Here is a 13,908-nt window from a genome sequence, read left to right on the forward strand (position 1 = left end):
AGCGGGAATTGGGGTGGGCACACGGGGTCGAGCTTCCTTTTTTTTTTTTTTTTTTTACAAACAGGAAACAACAGTTTAGTCTACCTTCAACGTCACAGTAATCTTCTAAAAAAATAAGGACTTTGTAATAATCTACATCTGAATGTCATGGTTCATACTTGTGTCTGATCCACAGGTCTCTCCATTTCTATAGGTGGCATTGCTTTAACATACCACTAGATGGCACTGTTTACACTATGGCTGTTCAGTTGACTCTTTATATATTAGAAAGATATATAGAGATAGATAGATTAGAAAGATATATAGAGATAGATAGATAGATTAGAAAGATATATAGAGATAGATAGATTAGAAAGATATATAGAGATAGATTAGAAAGATAGATATAGATATATATTAGATAGATAGATATATATTAGATAGATAGATATATATTAGATAGATAGATATATATTAGATAGATAGATATATATTAGATAGATAGATATATATTAGATAGATAGATATATATTAGACAGATAGATATATAGACAGATATATATTAGATAGATAGATATATATTAGACAGATATATATTAGATAGACATATATTAGATAGACATATATTAGATAGACAGATATATATTAGATAGACAGATATATATTAGATAGACAGATATACATTAGATATAATAGACATACATTAGATATAATTGACATACATTAGATATAATTGACATACATACATACATACATTTTATACGAGCTTTGCCTGCTCTGTTTGAGGCCTAACAACAATTATAACTGATGTCTTTGTTGGCAAAGAAACAAACACGTGAGTCAAGCTAAAAGCTGAGGATTCAATGAGGTTCTCTAGAACTGCTGAACTACAAGCAGGACACTTTAGATTGATGCCTTCATAACAGCCTGGGCACGCCGGTGTTACCTTTCTGCCAGGCTTTTCCGTGCCAGTCTGTGAGCGTGATCCTGCCTGCGGGGGGGTCGAGGCCCTCCCACCACACTCCTCCATCGCTGGTCTCGCCAACGTTGGTGAACACGGTGTTTTTGGCGATGGTGGCCATGGCGTAGGGGTTGGTCTTGTCTGAGGTGCCGGGAGCCACACCGAAGAAACCGTTCTCCGGGTTGATGGCTCTCAGTTTCCCTGCAGAGACACACACACACACACACGGGTAACGTGAGCATTCAGAGATTCGCCACCTATGCGAGTGATTCAATGCGCACGGGACATCCTCCTCCCCCTCTCACCTTGGCCGTCGAACTTCATCCACGCAATGTCGTCGCCCACACACTCAACCTTCCAGCCTGGCAGAGATGGTTTCATCATGGCCAAGTTGGTTTTACCACAGGCGCTGGGGAAGGCCGCCGCGACGTAACGCTTCACTCCCTGAGGGTTGGTGATACCCAGAATCTGAGAGGGGGGAGAAAGAAAGAGAGAGAGAGATAACAGTAATCATTCAATACTGGCCAAAGTTATATTAATGACCAAAAGTAAATCCCATCACAGGAAGAGATGTTGATACTAGCCTGCAGATACTTTTTGTTGGGACCAACAATTTAATTTTCACACTTTATCCTATAAATAACTTCAAAAAGGCCTAATCTGTTATTTATTATTAAATTTTTTCCTCGTATGTTTGCATATAATTTGATTGATCAATCAAAAGCATGTTTTTTTTTTTATTTTTTAACTGCGTTCATAAAGCTGACTGACACATGTTACAGCATGAATCTCTATTCCTTACATAAATTAGATCGTCACACTTTTATTACAGAAACAAACGAGCATCTTTTTAATTCCTCTCCTCTGGAGAGTAATGTGTGAGGCATGAGGCGCAGGCTTTAGGCAGCAATGTATCACACGCACCAGCATGTGTTCGGCCAGCCAGCCTTCGTCCTTGGCGATGCGCGAGGCGATGCGGAGGGCGAAGCACTTCTTCCCCAGGAGAGAGTTCCCTCCGTAGCCACTGCCGAAGGACATGATCTGCCTGGAGTCTGGCAGGTGAGATATCAGCACCTTCTCCGGGTTACAGGGCCACGAGTTGACCAGAGGGGCTGGAAAGAGGGGGAAATACCAGAGTGGGGGAATTTGTAAGATCTTGCAAGTTTCAAGCAATAAGACGCACTTAAACGACTTGTTTCATGCTCTTAGAATGCGTACCTTTGAGTGGTAAAGGCCGTCCCAGAGAGTGCTGACAGCGGACAAACTCCGCCCCTTCAGACAGTTTGTTCAGCACAGGTGTGCCCATACGAGTCATGATCCCCATACTGGCCACGACGTATGGCGAGTCGGTCACCTTCAAGCAGAACAAAATGTTTCATCACCCTGATCCACAACCTGCAACATTCAGTAAATAATAAAACTATAAAGTGCTACAGTAATATATTAGAATATACAGCGGAACAAATTACTATAACAAATCACGGCAATTTATAGCAACAGAGCAAGTCATTTTTAGAGCTACAACACGGCAGGCTTATTGCTTTATTACATGCCGCCGCCCCCCCCCCAGTATAAAGTGTGGAGGAGTCGGGTCAGTACCTGGACTCCATATTTAGATAGAGCCGAGCCTACAGGACCCATACAGAAGGGAATCACATACATGGTCCGGCCTGCAGAGAGGACACAAAGGAGCGAGAACAACACTTTAGTGCAGTTTATTTTCCCACTACAGGCAGCAGTGTATCGATAGACACATGTTGATACGGTGGTTATATTAGGCAAGAGATATCAGGACCTTTTCTTCAGCAGCACCCTGTGGAGTTTATGACCACTAGTAGCATTATGGAACAATGTTTTCAACGAGCGGGTCCCCGTTTTGTTTGTAACATGCACCAAGACACGGTGAACATGGGGGTAAACATGCAAAAAAATGCAGCAATATACCAACAATGGCAGGGAGGAAGAAGAAGACTGGATGTAAACAACACCAAGGATTCACACTCTTTCTCATCTCTGTCAAGAGGTGCACAGGCAGGATGTACGGATCGGGCAGCGAGTGACACGTGAGCTGATAAAGGAACACACCAATCTCCGATCCAGCATTTTGGGCGGTTTCCGATAATGGTATCGGAGCAACTCTAATTCCCACGTGTTCAGATTCAATTATTACCACTCAAAACTTTACAAGTTTGAAAGGGAAGTTGAAAACGCACACCTTATGACAACAAGGGACATAACATGTTGTTTCCATGCACCACTGTACCTGCCATGCAGCCCGGGAAGCGCTCCTTTCTGGCTGTCTGCCAGTCAGACTCGCTCATCCAGCTGCCCAGCTGGCTCTTCGCCCCCCCGGCAGGGATGGGGATGGTGTCCCTCTGGCTCTTGGTCACAATCACAGTCTTGCTTTCCACCCGAGCCACGTCCTTTGGGTCTGTGCGTGCCAACCAACTGCAAAAACAGAGGCGGAATCAAAGTGCGATGCAAAAGAACGTAAATGCACGCCACTGAACGCATGTAATTTGGGACACAGAATTTTAAAAGCCCTTACCAGTTCTCGTATTTGGACAGCCTTTTGACCATCCCCTCGTTCTCCAGACCGGCCAGGATGTTGGCCGCTTCCTCCGGCGTCCCCGTCACCACATGCACACCGGTGGGCTTACACTCATCCACCGCTCTCTTCACAAACTCGGCCACCGCCGGGGGCAGCGAGGCGATGGAGGCCAGAGACCGAACCCCGACTCTCGCCCCGACGCCGCCACGTCTGAAAGAGATCGGGCATTTAGGTAATTCGTTACTTCTTTTTTGGGACCTTTACTTGTGACTTAGGGACGTTCCAACCACGCCGATGGAGCGTACAGTTTAATCCTATACATAAAATATATATCGTGCCATGTTTTGAGATGATGAGAACATGAACAGCAGCACTTAGTGGACTTCCCATGTGTAGGACATTGGTGTCAACAGCTCTCTGGCTCAGGTGAAGACACTCTGTTTAGCAGGTTAAGACAAGTTCCGTCTCTTACGAGGTTAAATTTGCTCCAGATATAATTTTGTCTGCCTTTTTCTTTTTACTTACAGATCTCGTGTTGGAAGAGCCTGAGGTAGCACGAACACTTTAAACCATGCCCAAACTGGAGTTGTGTTTTTTTCATGCGACAGCAGTAATAGCAAGATGCCCTTTGGTGCAGTTACTAGTGCAACCTGAGAGCCTCGAACAGACTTCTCCACATATAGAGGGGGGCATGCCGGGGGGGCCGGGGCCCATGATATTCACTAACACCGGTCACTGAGAGGGCAGTGGATATGCAAGCTGTTAAAAAAAACACAAGCCTGCGTGTGTGTGCGTTTCCTGTCTGTCCATATTAGAAAACAAAGCACACACACACACCCATTGTCTGTCTGTGGACAATGTGGAGGACCCCGAGTGACCTCTTTAAAAATGTGAAAAATACAAAAATTCGTAAACCTGTATCCTCAAATGAGAAGCCCTGCAAATAAGCATTTGAGCCAAAACTATTTTCACCCATAAACAGTCCCACATCAATGGCTTGCTCTACTGGGAATACAAATCACACTCTTCTACTTTGTTGTTTCAGACAATGGGGTGGTCCCGTCAAGTGCAGCCACGCGGCTCCCAATTGGCTGCACCGAGCGCTCCATTATGTGCGCATCACGCGCACACAGACATGCTTCGGCTTGTGCATGCAGACATATAAGTAAATCTGGTTGGAGCGCACAAAAGGGGGCACGGGCAGCAGGAACACAGAGAGACAATAACACGCAGCTCTGACAGGGCAAAGAGCGGAGAGCCGTCTAATGCAACCGCAGGGTTCAAACTCCTGAACAAGTGACCTGTGCCGCGTTTAATTATTGATGCGGGAGCGATCAATCATGAACAGACTCCAGTTTGTGTTGAACACACTTTTTGCATGCAGTTTAAGGTCAGTTTTCATACTGAAGAGGGTATTGTCTTCCTGTTCGCCCACCAAAGTTCAGGTGACAGACAATCCGAATTAAACAAACGATGAAGTTCAAAAAAAAATCTGCATTTTTATTTTAATTTCACAGTTATTATCCTCCTTAAAAGACGCTAGAATTGAGCATCAGTCAAATATAAGAAAGTAAAGTACTGTGCCCTCTGTTGTAAAGAGGGAATTAGAAACATGGCTGATGTGTGGCAGACAACTGACAGTTTTCAGAGGATCTTTCGGGTTTTTGACCACGATCTGAACAGAAGAATGATTCGCTGAAGGGGATATAAAAAGAACATTAGAGTTACTGTTCATTCATCTCAGCAGCCTTGATCGCCAAAAAAATAAAAAGGCACGTTGTCAGTAAAAAAGGATGAATCAGTCTCCTTTAAAACAGCTCCACAGGACGTCTCTTCCCCCCAAATCAATTACCTAGGCCTCCAATAATCCCCTCTATGGTGCCACCAATTACTGTAACCATTTGGTTGGAGCTGAATATTAACATATTAACTTCAACTTTTGTTGATTATTCATTCTGCTGAAGCACGGCCGGCACAAGAGATAAAAGGTAAAATGCAGCGAGACGGGATTAGAAACTTTGTCGAGATGCTTTTTTTTTAGACTCATGACTTGTGCTCCTGGTTCATCCCCAACACGTTCATCCTCCTCTCAAGCTTGTGTCTCCCCGTTCCTCAACCCATCCCCCATACCTGATGAGAACAAGCAGGCCTGCGTTTTATAGATGTAACATAGATCCATCCTTCATACTTAGATCTGGTATCCATTTTTTTTTTTGTCTGCCTCTAGCTTCCAGCTGGGCAACTCTTCCGCCATACACACCTCCAAATCCACAGGCCAATCCTCACTCAACACAACCCGACACGCCCACACTCCCTTCCGGTCAACAGCCGCCTTTTCTTTAGGGCAGAGTCTGCAGAAGATCCAGCAGCAAACCCGGAGTACCACTTAAAGCATGCACGCGTGCGCAATACTTCACACATGGTACAGCGAGTACCCGGAGCAAAAAATAAACCACACACGGAACATACTCCAGGACATTCAGGCGAATAAGAGGAGTGACGACTATAAATATTGACATGCACTAACACGGGGTCAGTGTCTCGCTCACATGCATCTTTAGTGACACAATAACAGCAACCACACGATGCCATGGGGGGCTCACATTGACTCCAGAGTCCCTGTGTGATGGGGTCTCATCAGAAAGCCTGGGGGGGGGGGGGGATGAAGAATGCAGAAAGACGGACTTCTTTTTTCCAAAATCAGAAACAACTGTGGAGTAACGTTGTGTGTAGTTAAGCTACAAGTCCTTGCTCAGTCTCATCCGGCCTGAGGTTTGTGTCTGAGACCAAGTTGGACAAGTTTCAGACAGCAGACAGCGAATGAGGATTTAAGGATCCAGGTCTCATCTTACTGGAAAAGTAGCTATAAACTTGTATTGTTATTCATTGTTACCAAATGGAGGTACTTTTTAGTTGTAAGCCTGAAATTAAAGTGCATTTAAATCGCAGATGTAGCCGATTTGTGCATTCTGAACGACTCTGAAGCATATAGCCTAACGATACTCTCTAAACATGAGATTAAGTACAAAGAAACATATTGTTCACGAAGCTAAAACATTTAAAATCCATTTTTTTTAAAGTCACAATTACTCACCTCCGTATTACTCCCAGCAACAGGCACGACATTTTCGGTGTGAAAATACTAATTTATAAAAAATGAAAGTGCAAAAAGGCACATTTAAGTTAGCAGCAGAGGGAACAGCAGCAGTGGGAACAGCAGCAGTGGTGGTTAGAGCTGGTCTCTGCTCATATCTGAGCTCGGAGGGGACCTTGCACTTTGTTCAACGTGGACATTCACACGGACAGACCTTGATGTAACCAGCGGACTGACTAGATGTCGTCCTGCTGCACGAACACTACTGATAACTTCCCGGAGTGTCCGCGAACGCCTCACTGCTTTCAAACGTGGAGAGCCGAAATATGTGCTCTGCTCAACTTTGAGGAGGTGGAGGCGCGCCTGCTTTCAAATTAAAAAAATGTAGTTTACTTCTTCGGAGGTTGTGTCCATGTTGTGGTAATTATACCTCCTGCAAACCACGAACTTATCAACCGGTTGCCCCTCCCGACTGACACAAGTCTCCAAAGAAGCACCGCGGAGCAGCACATACACACACCACCGCTAAAAAAAAAAAACAGCGTAGCGGGACATCCCGGAAGCACGAGACACGGTATGGAAATAGATCTCACTCGTACACTGACGCAACCCAATGGACATGTTACTGCAGCATGATAAGTTAACAACCCGTTTTGTTGTTTTGTGCAATCTACATTTACACTTATAAGTTAATGTTCTGGTTTTGTCATGTTGCCTTATATTTGTGCATGGTCTAGACCTGCAGTCCATTCACGGCCGGGCCTGGGATTTTGGGGACCCTAAACAAGATTTAGTTTGTGCACCCCACAACCCTCCTTGTTGTGTTTGAGCACACATGCTTAGTATGTTTATTTGTGGATTGACATAGCATCTTAACCTGCATATGATATACCATATTGATCAGGATGATGTTACGGTAACATACAAATTTCTCCCCGGGGATCAATAAAGTATTCTAATTCAAATTTTCAGTGTATTTTTAAGTTGTTTCAAGCCATTTATATGGTGGGTCTACTTATATCTCCATTATATCTCCATTATTCATATGCTGATTAGTTTTTTTGATTAACAGATTAATGATTCATTGATTAATGGAAAATCTCCCATACATTGTCCCAGAGCTCAATTTGCTTGTTTGCTTGACTGTTTGTAAAACAGTAAGAATCCTGAATATGTACACTTTATTATATCAACAAAGACAAAGGAAAGCAGCAAAACCTCACATTTGAGAAGCTTGAAGAAGTGATTATAAAATACTGTAGTTTCCAGTTGATTTTCTGTCAAACGATTAATCAACTATTGGTTTCAGCTCTAACAGCAAAAGACATTTTTAAAGAATCAACCTGAGCTGAACATCTTATCTTCCTTCACACCAAAAGAAACATGCACTTTTTGACATCATGTTACACAACGTTTCAGTTCTGGAGCTCAAATTTCAAGCAGTTCTCTTTTGCTCTCTTTGGAGAAGGCTGTAAAGAAGCCCACTGAGGTTTCAGTTAATCCTAATTATTCATTTTACAACTTTGATAAGCCTGGGTGAAACCGTTCTGACCTCCAGACGAGGAATACTCTTTAAATTACCAGTACATGGCGTCTGGTTTTTCAATTGGTAAGTTTCCTGTCCATGTTTCTCTCTCTGGGCACTGGGGGAGGGGCTGTGAGCAAGAGGGGAGTGAAGGGGTGGGGGCTGGACAGAGGAATACACCATAGATATGAGATAAAGAGAGAAACCTTAGCCCTTGTGTCTCATGTTCTCTGATAGGGCCTGCAGAGTCAGCAGCCAACCACAGATACTCCCAAAGCACATGGAGAACACACACACTCAGGCACACACATTCACAATGAATGAATGCCTACTTGCTATACAGCCACAACAGCAGTCCACGGTTATGAAAGGGAGCATTCAAAAATGCAGCAACTGGCAAAAACTACAAGAAGCCATTAAAAGCTGTGACATGCTTTAATCATTTAGCCATGTGGCATTAATGAGACCTTTATTTGATTTGAGTGTGCACAGGTGGGACTTCGGCCTTTAGAAATCGTATTTGTCCGTTAAAAGTCAGCTGATCTCATTTCTGTAGATATTTGAGGTTGTCTCATCCTATTAAAACGTTTCACCCTGGTTTTAAAGGCCAACAATCAAAATAACACACACACAAAAAGAAAGAACTTCATGCAAATGTGACAGAATAAATAAATATTATGATATAAATTGGGTAAAGTTTTGATGATATTTTCATCAGCCTCAAAGTTCAATCTGGTGTTAAGCTTACAAAAAGAAATGAACTTCTGAAAAAAGAGTGTATGACTGAACTCATTATCAATATTTCCCAGTCAATGATCTACTGATTAATCAAGCAATGTGATAATAACTCATGTTCAAGCCTCAGTGAACAGACAATGATTTGGATTTCTCTTTTTGACTGGTTTGCAATTAGAAACTGACCCTACCAGGGAATGAAGTAGTCTTAAGACTACCATATAGGATCAAATGCTGACTGTGACCATGTGTCCTTGAATGTAGGTTCCTTTCAGAATATTTTTTTGACATTTTCCCATCAGCTATATCCAAAGGTCATATTGGCTTTATTTGCAATTCTTAATCAGAGAGATGTGCAATGAAAGCTAGTTTGTACAAGCTGGACTGTGGCTTGCTGCAACTTTAGATCTTAATGAGGAATATTAATGAAGTTTTCTTCAGAAAGATGAAATTGCAGCAGAGAAACATTTACATTATATAGGACATTCATTTAGCAGCCTGTTTTGATTGCACAAAGTACATTATTCCCTTGAGAGGTATTTGCGTATTGAGATAATTTACATTTCAGTACAAGTCACAACGTTAATATGCCGATATTGTAACTGTGGAGGGGAGCTGTTGAAGTCTGTACAAGACGAGTGTATTTACTGACATGGTCACAAATCCTAAAGTTCTCCCCTTCTACCTCCTCCCATCTCTCCCGGCCCACTTTAGTTCAGATATACGACCTTTGTCCCCGGTATTTCTCAACAGCCTCCCTGAACGGAACAACACACTGCGCTGAGTTTAAATCACTCACTCAATCAAATCACAGAATCAATAACTAATGGTGCTGGCACCGTAAACAAGTGTGCCCTTTGCCCTTTGGATCCAAGTTCTACGTGCCTGATGGGTGATGTATTAATTGTGTCTCACTGTGTGGTACTGCACACTACAGATGTTCAGCCGGATATTAAAAAGATTTATGCAGAGGTCTATAAAAAGGAAACTACCATCAAGTCATCACCTATTTATCGGCCAAGTGATTCAATCTGTGTGGCGTCTATTCATCTCCTGACGTGATGGGTTTAACTGTTACAGTCTGAATCTGGTATAACACAGAGTATGTTGGCATAATGATGGCATGTAACAGTGCAGATGACTTTGGTAGTGTTTGTGTTTACGATAGGAGGCTCTGACGTCCTTTCTGCCCACTCAGGGATCCTGTATTTGTTTTAGGCTTTTAACCTGACTGGGTCATCACACTACTCCTGATGAAAGAGCACATGAACAACAGCAGATCTCTGGAATACTGGTCGCAATAGCAGACACACTTTGGCCTCAGGTTTATATTGATCAGTACCGAGATATAGTGGTGCTCTCCAGCTATTGGGATTGTTTGATTGCAAAGACCATGGATATTTGTCTTTATATTTATATGTTGTATCTTTTTGAATTACATCCATTTTTAATATATTTTACAGAGGAATCTTTGTGTCATTAAGGCTAATGGTTCATATACCCTTTTATATTAGCATATGATTTAGATTTTTGACATGACCTCACAGGTTTACCCCAATGCTGTTAATCATTATCTTTTTGTCTGTAGTTTGCCACAGAGCACTCACATTTACTCCACTTAGAACAGTAGCATCATCTAGTGGACACAGTCAGAACAGAAAAAAAGCTTTTCTTTAAGGCATTTATTTTACAGCTTTATATATATTCATTTTAATGTGTTATTATTTATTATTTTAAAAAAGAGAATAATTTAATTTCACTTCTTCATTGCCACCCCCATTCCTTATGGGAAATGCGGAAGCTTCCTTAAAAAACTAAATTCCCACAATGCAACAGGATCACCCGATATTGAAGAGGGGGGAAAGTACGGAACTGTCCAAGCGTACTTTCATTTTCGCTTTTTATGCTGAGTAACTGTGAGTATTGTCCCGTGTCGTGCACGGCATCGAATTACACAAATTTAAGAGCTTTGTTATTCTTTATCACGGAGTAGATAGAGTTTAAACGCATCAATAAACTATATCAAGTAACGTTTCATCAACAGAGACGACATGGCTTCTCTGGAACTTCGTCCCGACTCGAAGAAACAGGTGAGCAAAAACACGTCTGCTAGCACGATTTAAAAGTGCTGTTTGTAACGTTAACGACATTTTAAACCCACTTTCCCTTCAAACATGGCGGGTCAGTGATGCTGACAGGTGAGACGAGTCAGGTAAGTGGTTGCTCTGATAGCTAGACAGACAGCAGGGGGTCACGCGACATGAGCAGGTGGGGTTAGTTATCAGGTAATTAACGGGCTGTTAACACGTGTGAACAGCTGTTTCTGTGAATATCCTTCATGTAGCGACGGTGTCGGAGCATAGAGGAACGTAATCAGGACTAAATCACGTGATCTCTTCATTACAGGTGGATGACTTCTGCCAAAAATTCACCAAGGAGGTAATTTATCTAATATTCACAAATCTCTCCCAACCGTCCCATGTATTTATCTTCCTCATGTTATTAAATAATGTCGTTTTCTTTGCACAACAGGCAGAAGACTTGATATCCAAATTTTTCCCTCAGAAGATTGAGGAGCTGCAGGTTCTGTTGAAGGTATGTGACTATTAGCCGTACTGGAGACTTCCTGTTTTCCTCAGCAACAAAAGTTTTTTACAATGATGTTTTGGGACCAAATTCCCTCCCAATATTGATTGTTTTGAAAAACAGTTGTCAGAAACAGCAGGACATTTGTGTTTTCTGTCAGACATCTTTCAGCTATGACGACCTGGCATCCCTGAAGGCTCCGCTGGACATCCCGATACCTGACCCAGTGAAAGAGGAGGCCAAGCGCAAGAAGAAAGAGGAGGTAGGTCCCACGTGTCTGAAGTCCAAATACATCCAAGCATTTGCGTGTTCAGAAATCTCTGTTTGAGTACAGCAATTGTCACTACGTTGTTAAGAGGTAAACACTCAATTTCGAACACTTCAGAGGTCAAACGGAAATTAAACACCGGTGCCATATTATATAAATGTCATTGGCTTCACAAAAAGGAGTATTTAAGTATTTTATTTTCTTAACCATTGAATTTCTTCAGGAGCGCTGCATAAAGCCTCTCCACTGGGATCCTCAGTCAAGGGTTTATATAAAGCGCTACATTGGCTTTTATACCATAATCAGATAATATATTTTGTTTTAGTCTAGTACTGAAGAGAACACCCATTTAAGGGATAGAAGTATCCTGCAGGTGCTCCATGCAGCTCAGAACCATCATTGACTTAAATATAAAAGCAGAAAAGTCACTCAAGCGTCAGACATTTTTTCACCCTTACCAGTATCCCACATTTATACTGATCCCCCCCCCCCTTTATTATTGCTGTCATTTTTGCACACATTGATTTAGAGCAGGAAAAAGAGCAACGCTGCCAATGTCAATAGTTTAATGTGGAGGGAAAAAAGAGGTTGAAAGAATATTTGCGATCATACGGCAGCTCAGGGGATCAAACTCAAGGATGTTGGAGTGTGTTCAGAAGGAGCAGGCACCACTGCAACTAGGTTACATTTCTTCTACAAAGAAAAAAAAAACAAATCCAGCGTTTGACATCATTTAGCCACACAGAGAGAGAGGAAAAAAAGCATGTGGGAGAGCTGTCTAAGAGATTAATAGGCAGTGAAAACTCTCTGACCTGCTGCCTTCTGTTCCTCTGTTGCAGAAGGAGGGGAAGAAAGACAAGGACGACGATAAAGAGGATAAAGAGGATGAAGATTCAGGTAGAGACGATGAAGACGACGAGTGATTAATGAACATACTGCAGTGGTTGTCAAGCTCTCTACTACACAGTCACTAATAAACAAGAATATTTCTGATTTTTATTCCTCTTTGAATGCAGTTCTCTCTATTTGTTATGAGGTGAAGGTGTGCAGCTGACCAGAATATTCTGATATTGTGACTGAAAGTGAAACAATGTCTCCGGGTGTTTTTTTTTGGTCCACCAGGGCCTCCCTGTGGTCCCATCTGCACCAACGAGCGGGTGGAGATTCTACTGCAGCAGGTGAAGCCTCAGATCCAGACGCTGAAGGAGAAGCTCAACATGGTCAGTCGGTCTCTCAGCTTCATTTTATCTAAATGTGGTCGCTACCTTTGTACTCATCTAGTGCACAACATGTGTGAGGAATGTGCTTCTGTGTAACATAGTAATCACAGGAATAACCTTGAACACTATCCTCGGCAGGTGACAATGTGGGTGCAACTCCAAATCCCTAAAATTGAAGACGGTAACAACTTTGGAGTGGCTGTCCAGGTTGGTAGCCGGTGAATGATTCTCTTTAACAATGTTGTTGTTGTGTGAAGTGTATTGTTCGGTTTAATATCTTTGTTCGTCTGACAGGAGAAAGTGTTCGAGCTGCTGACCACCACGCGCACCAAGCTCGAGGGGTTCCAAACTCAGATTTCAAAGTAAGAGCCCACACCAACGCTGCCACCTTGTGATAGATTCGTTTTGTTTGAAAGGTAAACACAATACGCAGTCACAGCAACGCATCCACACGCACACAGCTGTTGTCAGTTGGCTGGTTGTAGCTCTGTTCAGTTGGCAGTCATGGTGGTAATTCGCAGAGATCATCAAACACCAGAAGCATCATATGTGTGTGTTAGTAGTTGAGCCCAAATAGCTGCAACAAAACACAAGTGTCAGACAGCTGTTTGCAAGTCACGGACTCCACACACATACAGTTGTGAAAAGAGATACAAGTAGGCATAATGACTGAAGACACCTTTGATAAGGACTACAGCACGTTGTCCGCTGACCAGCAATAGTCACAATCTGGCTTTAACCAAAATTGGACACTCACTGATATTAAAGATGATCAGACAGGAATATATCCTGTTGACTGTTATAAATGAATGACGAGTAACTTTCCTTCCGTGTGTGTGTGTTAGATATTACAGTGAGAGAGGTGATGCTGTGGCCAAAGCCTCCAAACAATCCCACGTGGTCAGTACCTCATGTTGTGAATGCGGTCAGACTGCTGCATTGGTGTGTGTGTGTGTGTGTGTGTGTGTGTGTGTGTGTGTGTGTGTGTG

The 13,908-nt window shown here is 42.6% G+C and overlaps 2 protein-coding genes across 2 annotated transcripts in view; one reads left to right on the forward strand and one right to left on the reverse strand.

Moving 5' to 3' along the window:
* Nucleotides 1-6: 6 nt before the first annotated feature.
* Nucleotides 7-7,147, reverse strand: pck2 (phosphoenolpyruvate carboxykinase 2 (mitochondrial); the record flags this gene model as incomplete). The annotated part of the gene is made up of 9 exons (XM_031872318.1): nt 6,586-7,147; nt 3,489-3,701; nt 3,204-3,388; nt 2,540-2,610; nt 2,159-2,294; nt 1,865-2,052; nt 1,246-1,408; nt 926-1,141; nt 7-36 (listed from the first exon to the last, which is right to left on the reverse strand). Coding segments are annotated over exons 1-9 (1,234 nt in total), but the record flags the coding sequence as incomplete, so codon positions are not given.
* A 3,510-nt stretch (nt 7,148-10,657) lies between these two features.
* Nucleotides 10,658-13,908, forward strand: part of psme1 (proteasome activator subunit 1) — a 4,360-nt gene continuing 1,109 nt past the window's right edge. Inside the window, exons 1-10 of the mRNA XM_031872395.1 lie at nt 10,658-10,761; nt 10,890-10,935; nt 11,252-11,284; nt 11,378-11,440; nt 11,592-11,693; nt 12,539-12,596; nt 12,822-12,919; nt 13,058-13,126; nt 13,214-13,281; nt 13,765-13,819. Of these exons, the coding sequence (XP_031728255.1) occupies nt 10,897-10,935; nt 11,252-11,284; nt 11,378-11,440; nt 11,592-11,693; nt 12,539-12,596; nt 12,822-12,919; nt 13,058-13,126; nt 13,214-13,281; nt 13,765-13,819 (585 nt within the window). The 5' untranslated portion in view covers nt 10,658-10,761; nt 10,890-10,896. The remainder of the gene's footprint in view (nt 10,762-10,889; nt 10,936-11,251; nt 11,285-11,377; nt 11,441-11,591; nt 11,694-12,538; nt 12,597-12,821; nt 12,920-13,057; nt 13,127-13,213; nt 13,282-13,764; nt 13,820-13,908) is intronic.

The sequence above is a fragment of the Anarrhichthys ocellatus genome, unplaced genomic scaffold (genome assembly GCF_004355925.1).
Source record: "Anarrhichthys ocellatus isolate YVR2014 unplaced genomic scaffold, GSC_Weel_1.0 scaffold63, whole genome shotgun sequence".
In the NCBI taxonomy this organism is placed as follows: domain Eukaryota; kingdom Metazoa; phylum Chordata; class Actinopteri; order Perciformes; family Anarhichadidae; genus Anarrhichthys; species Anarrhichthys ocellatus.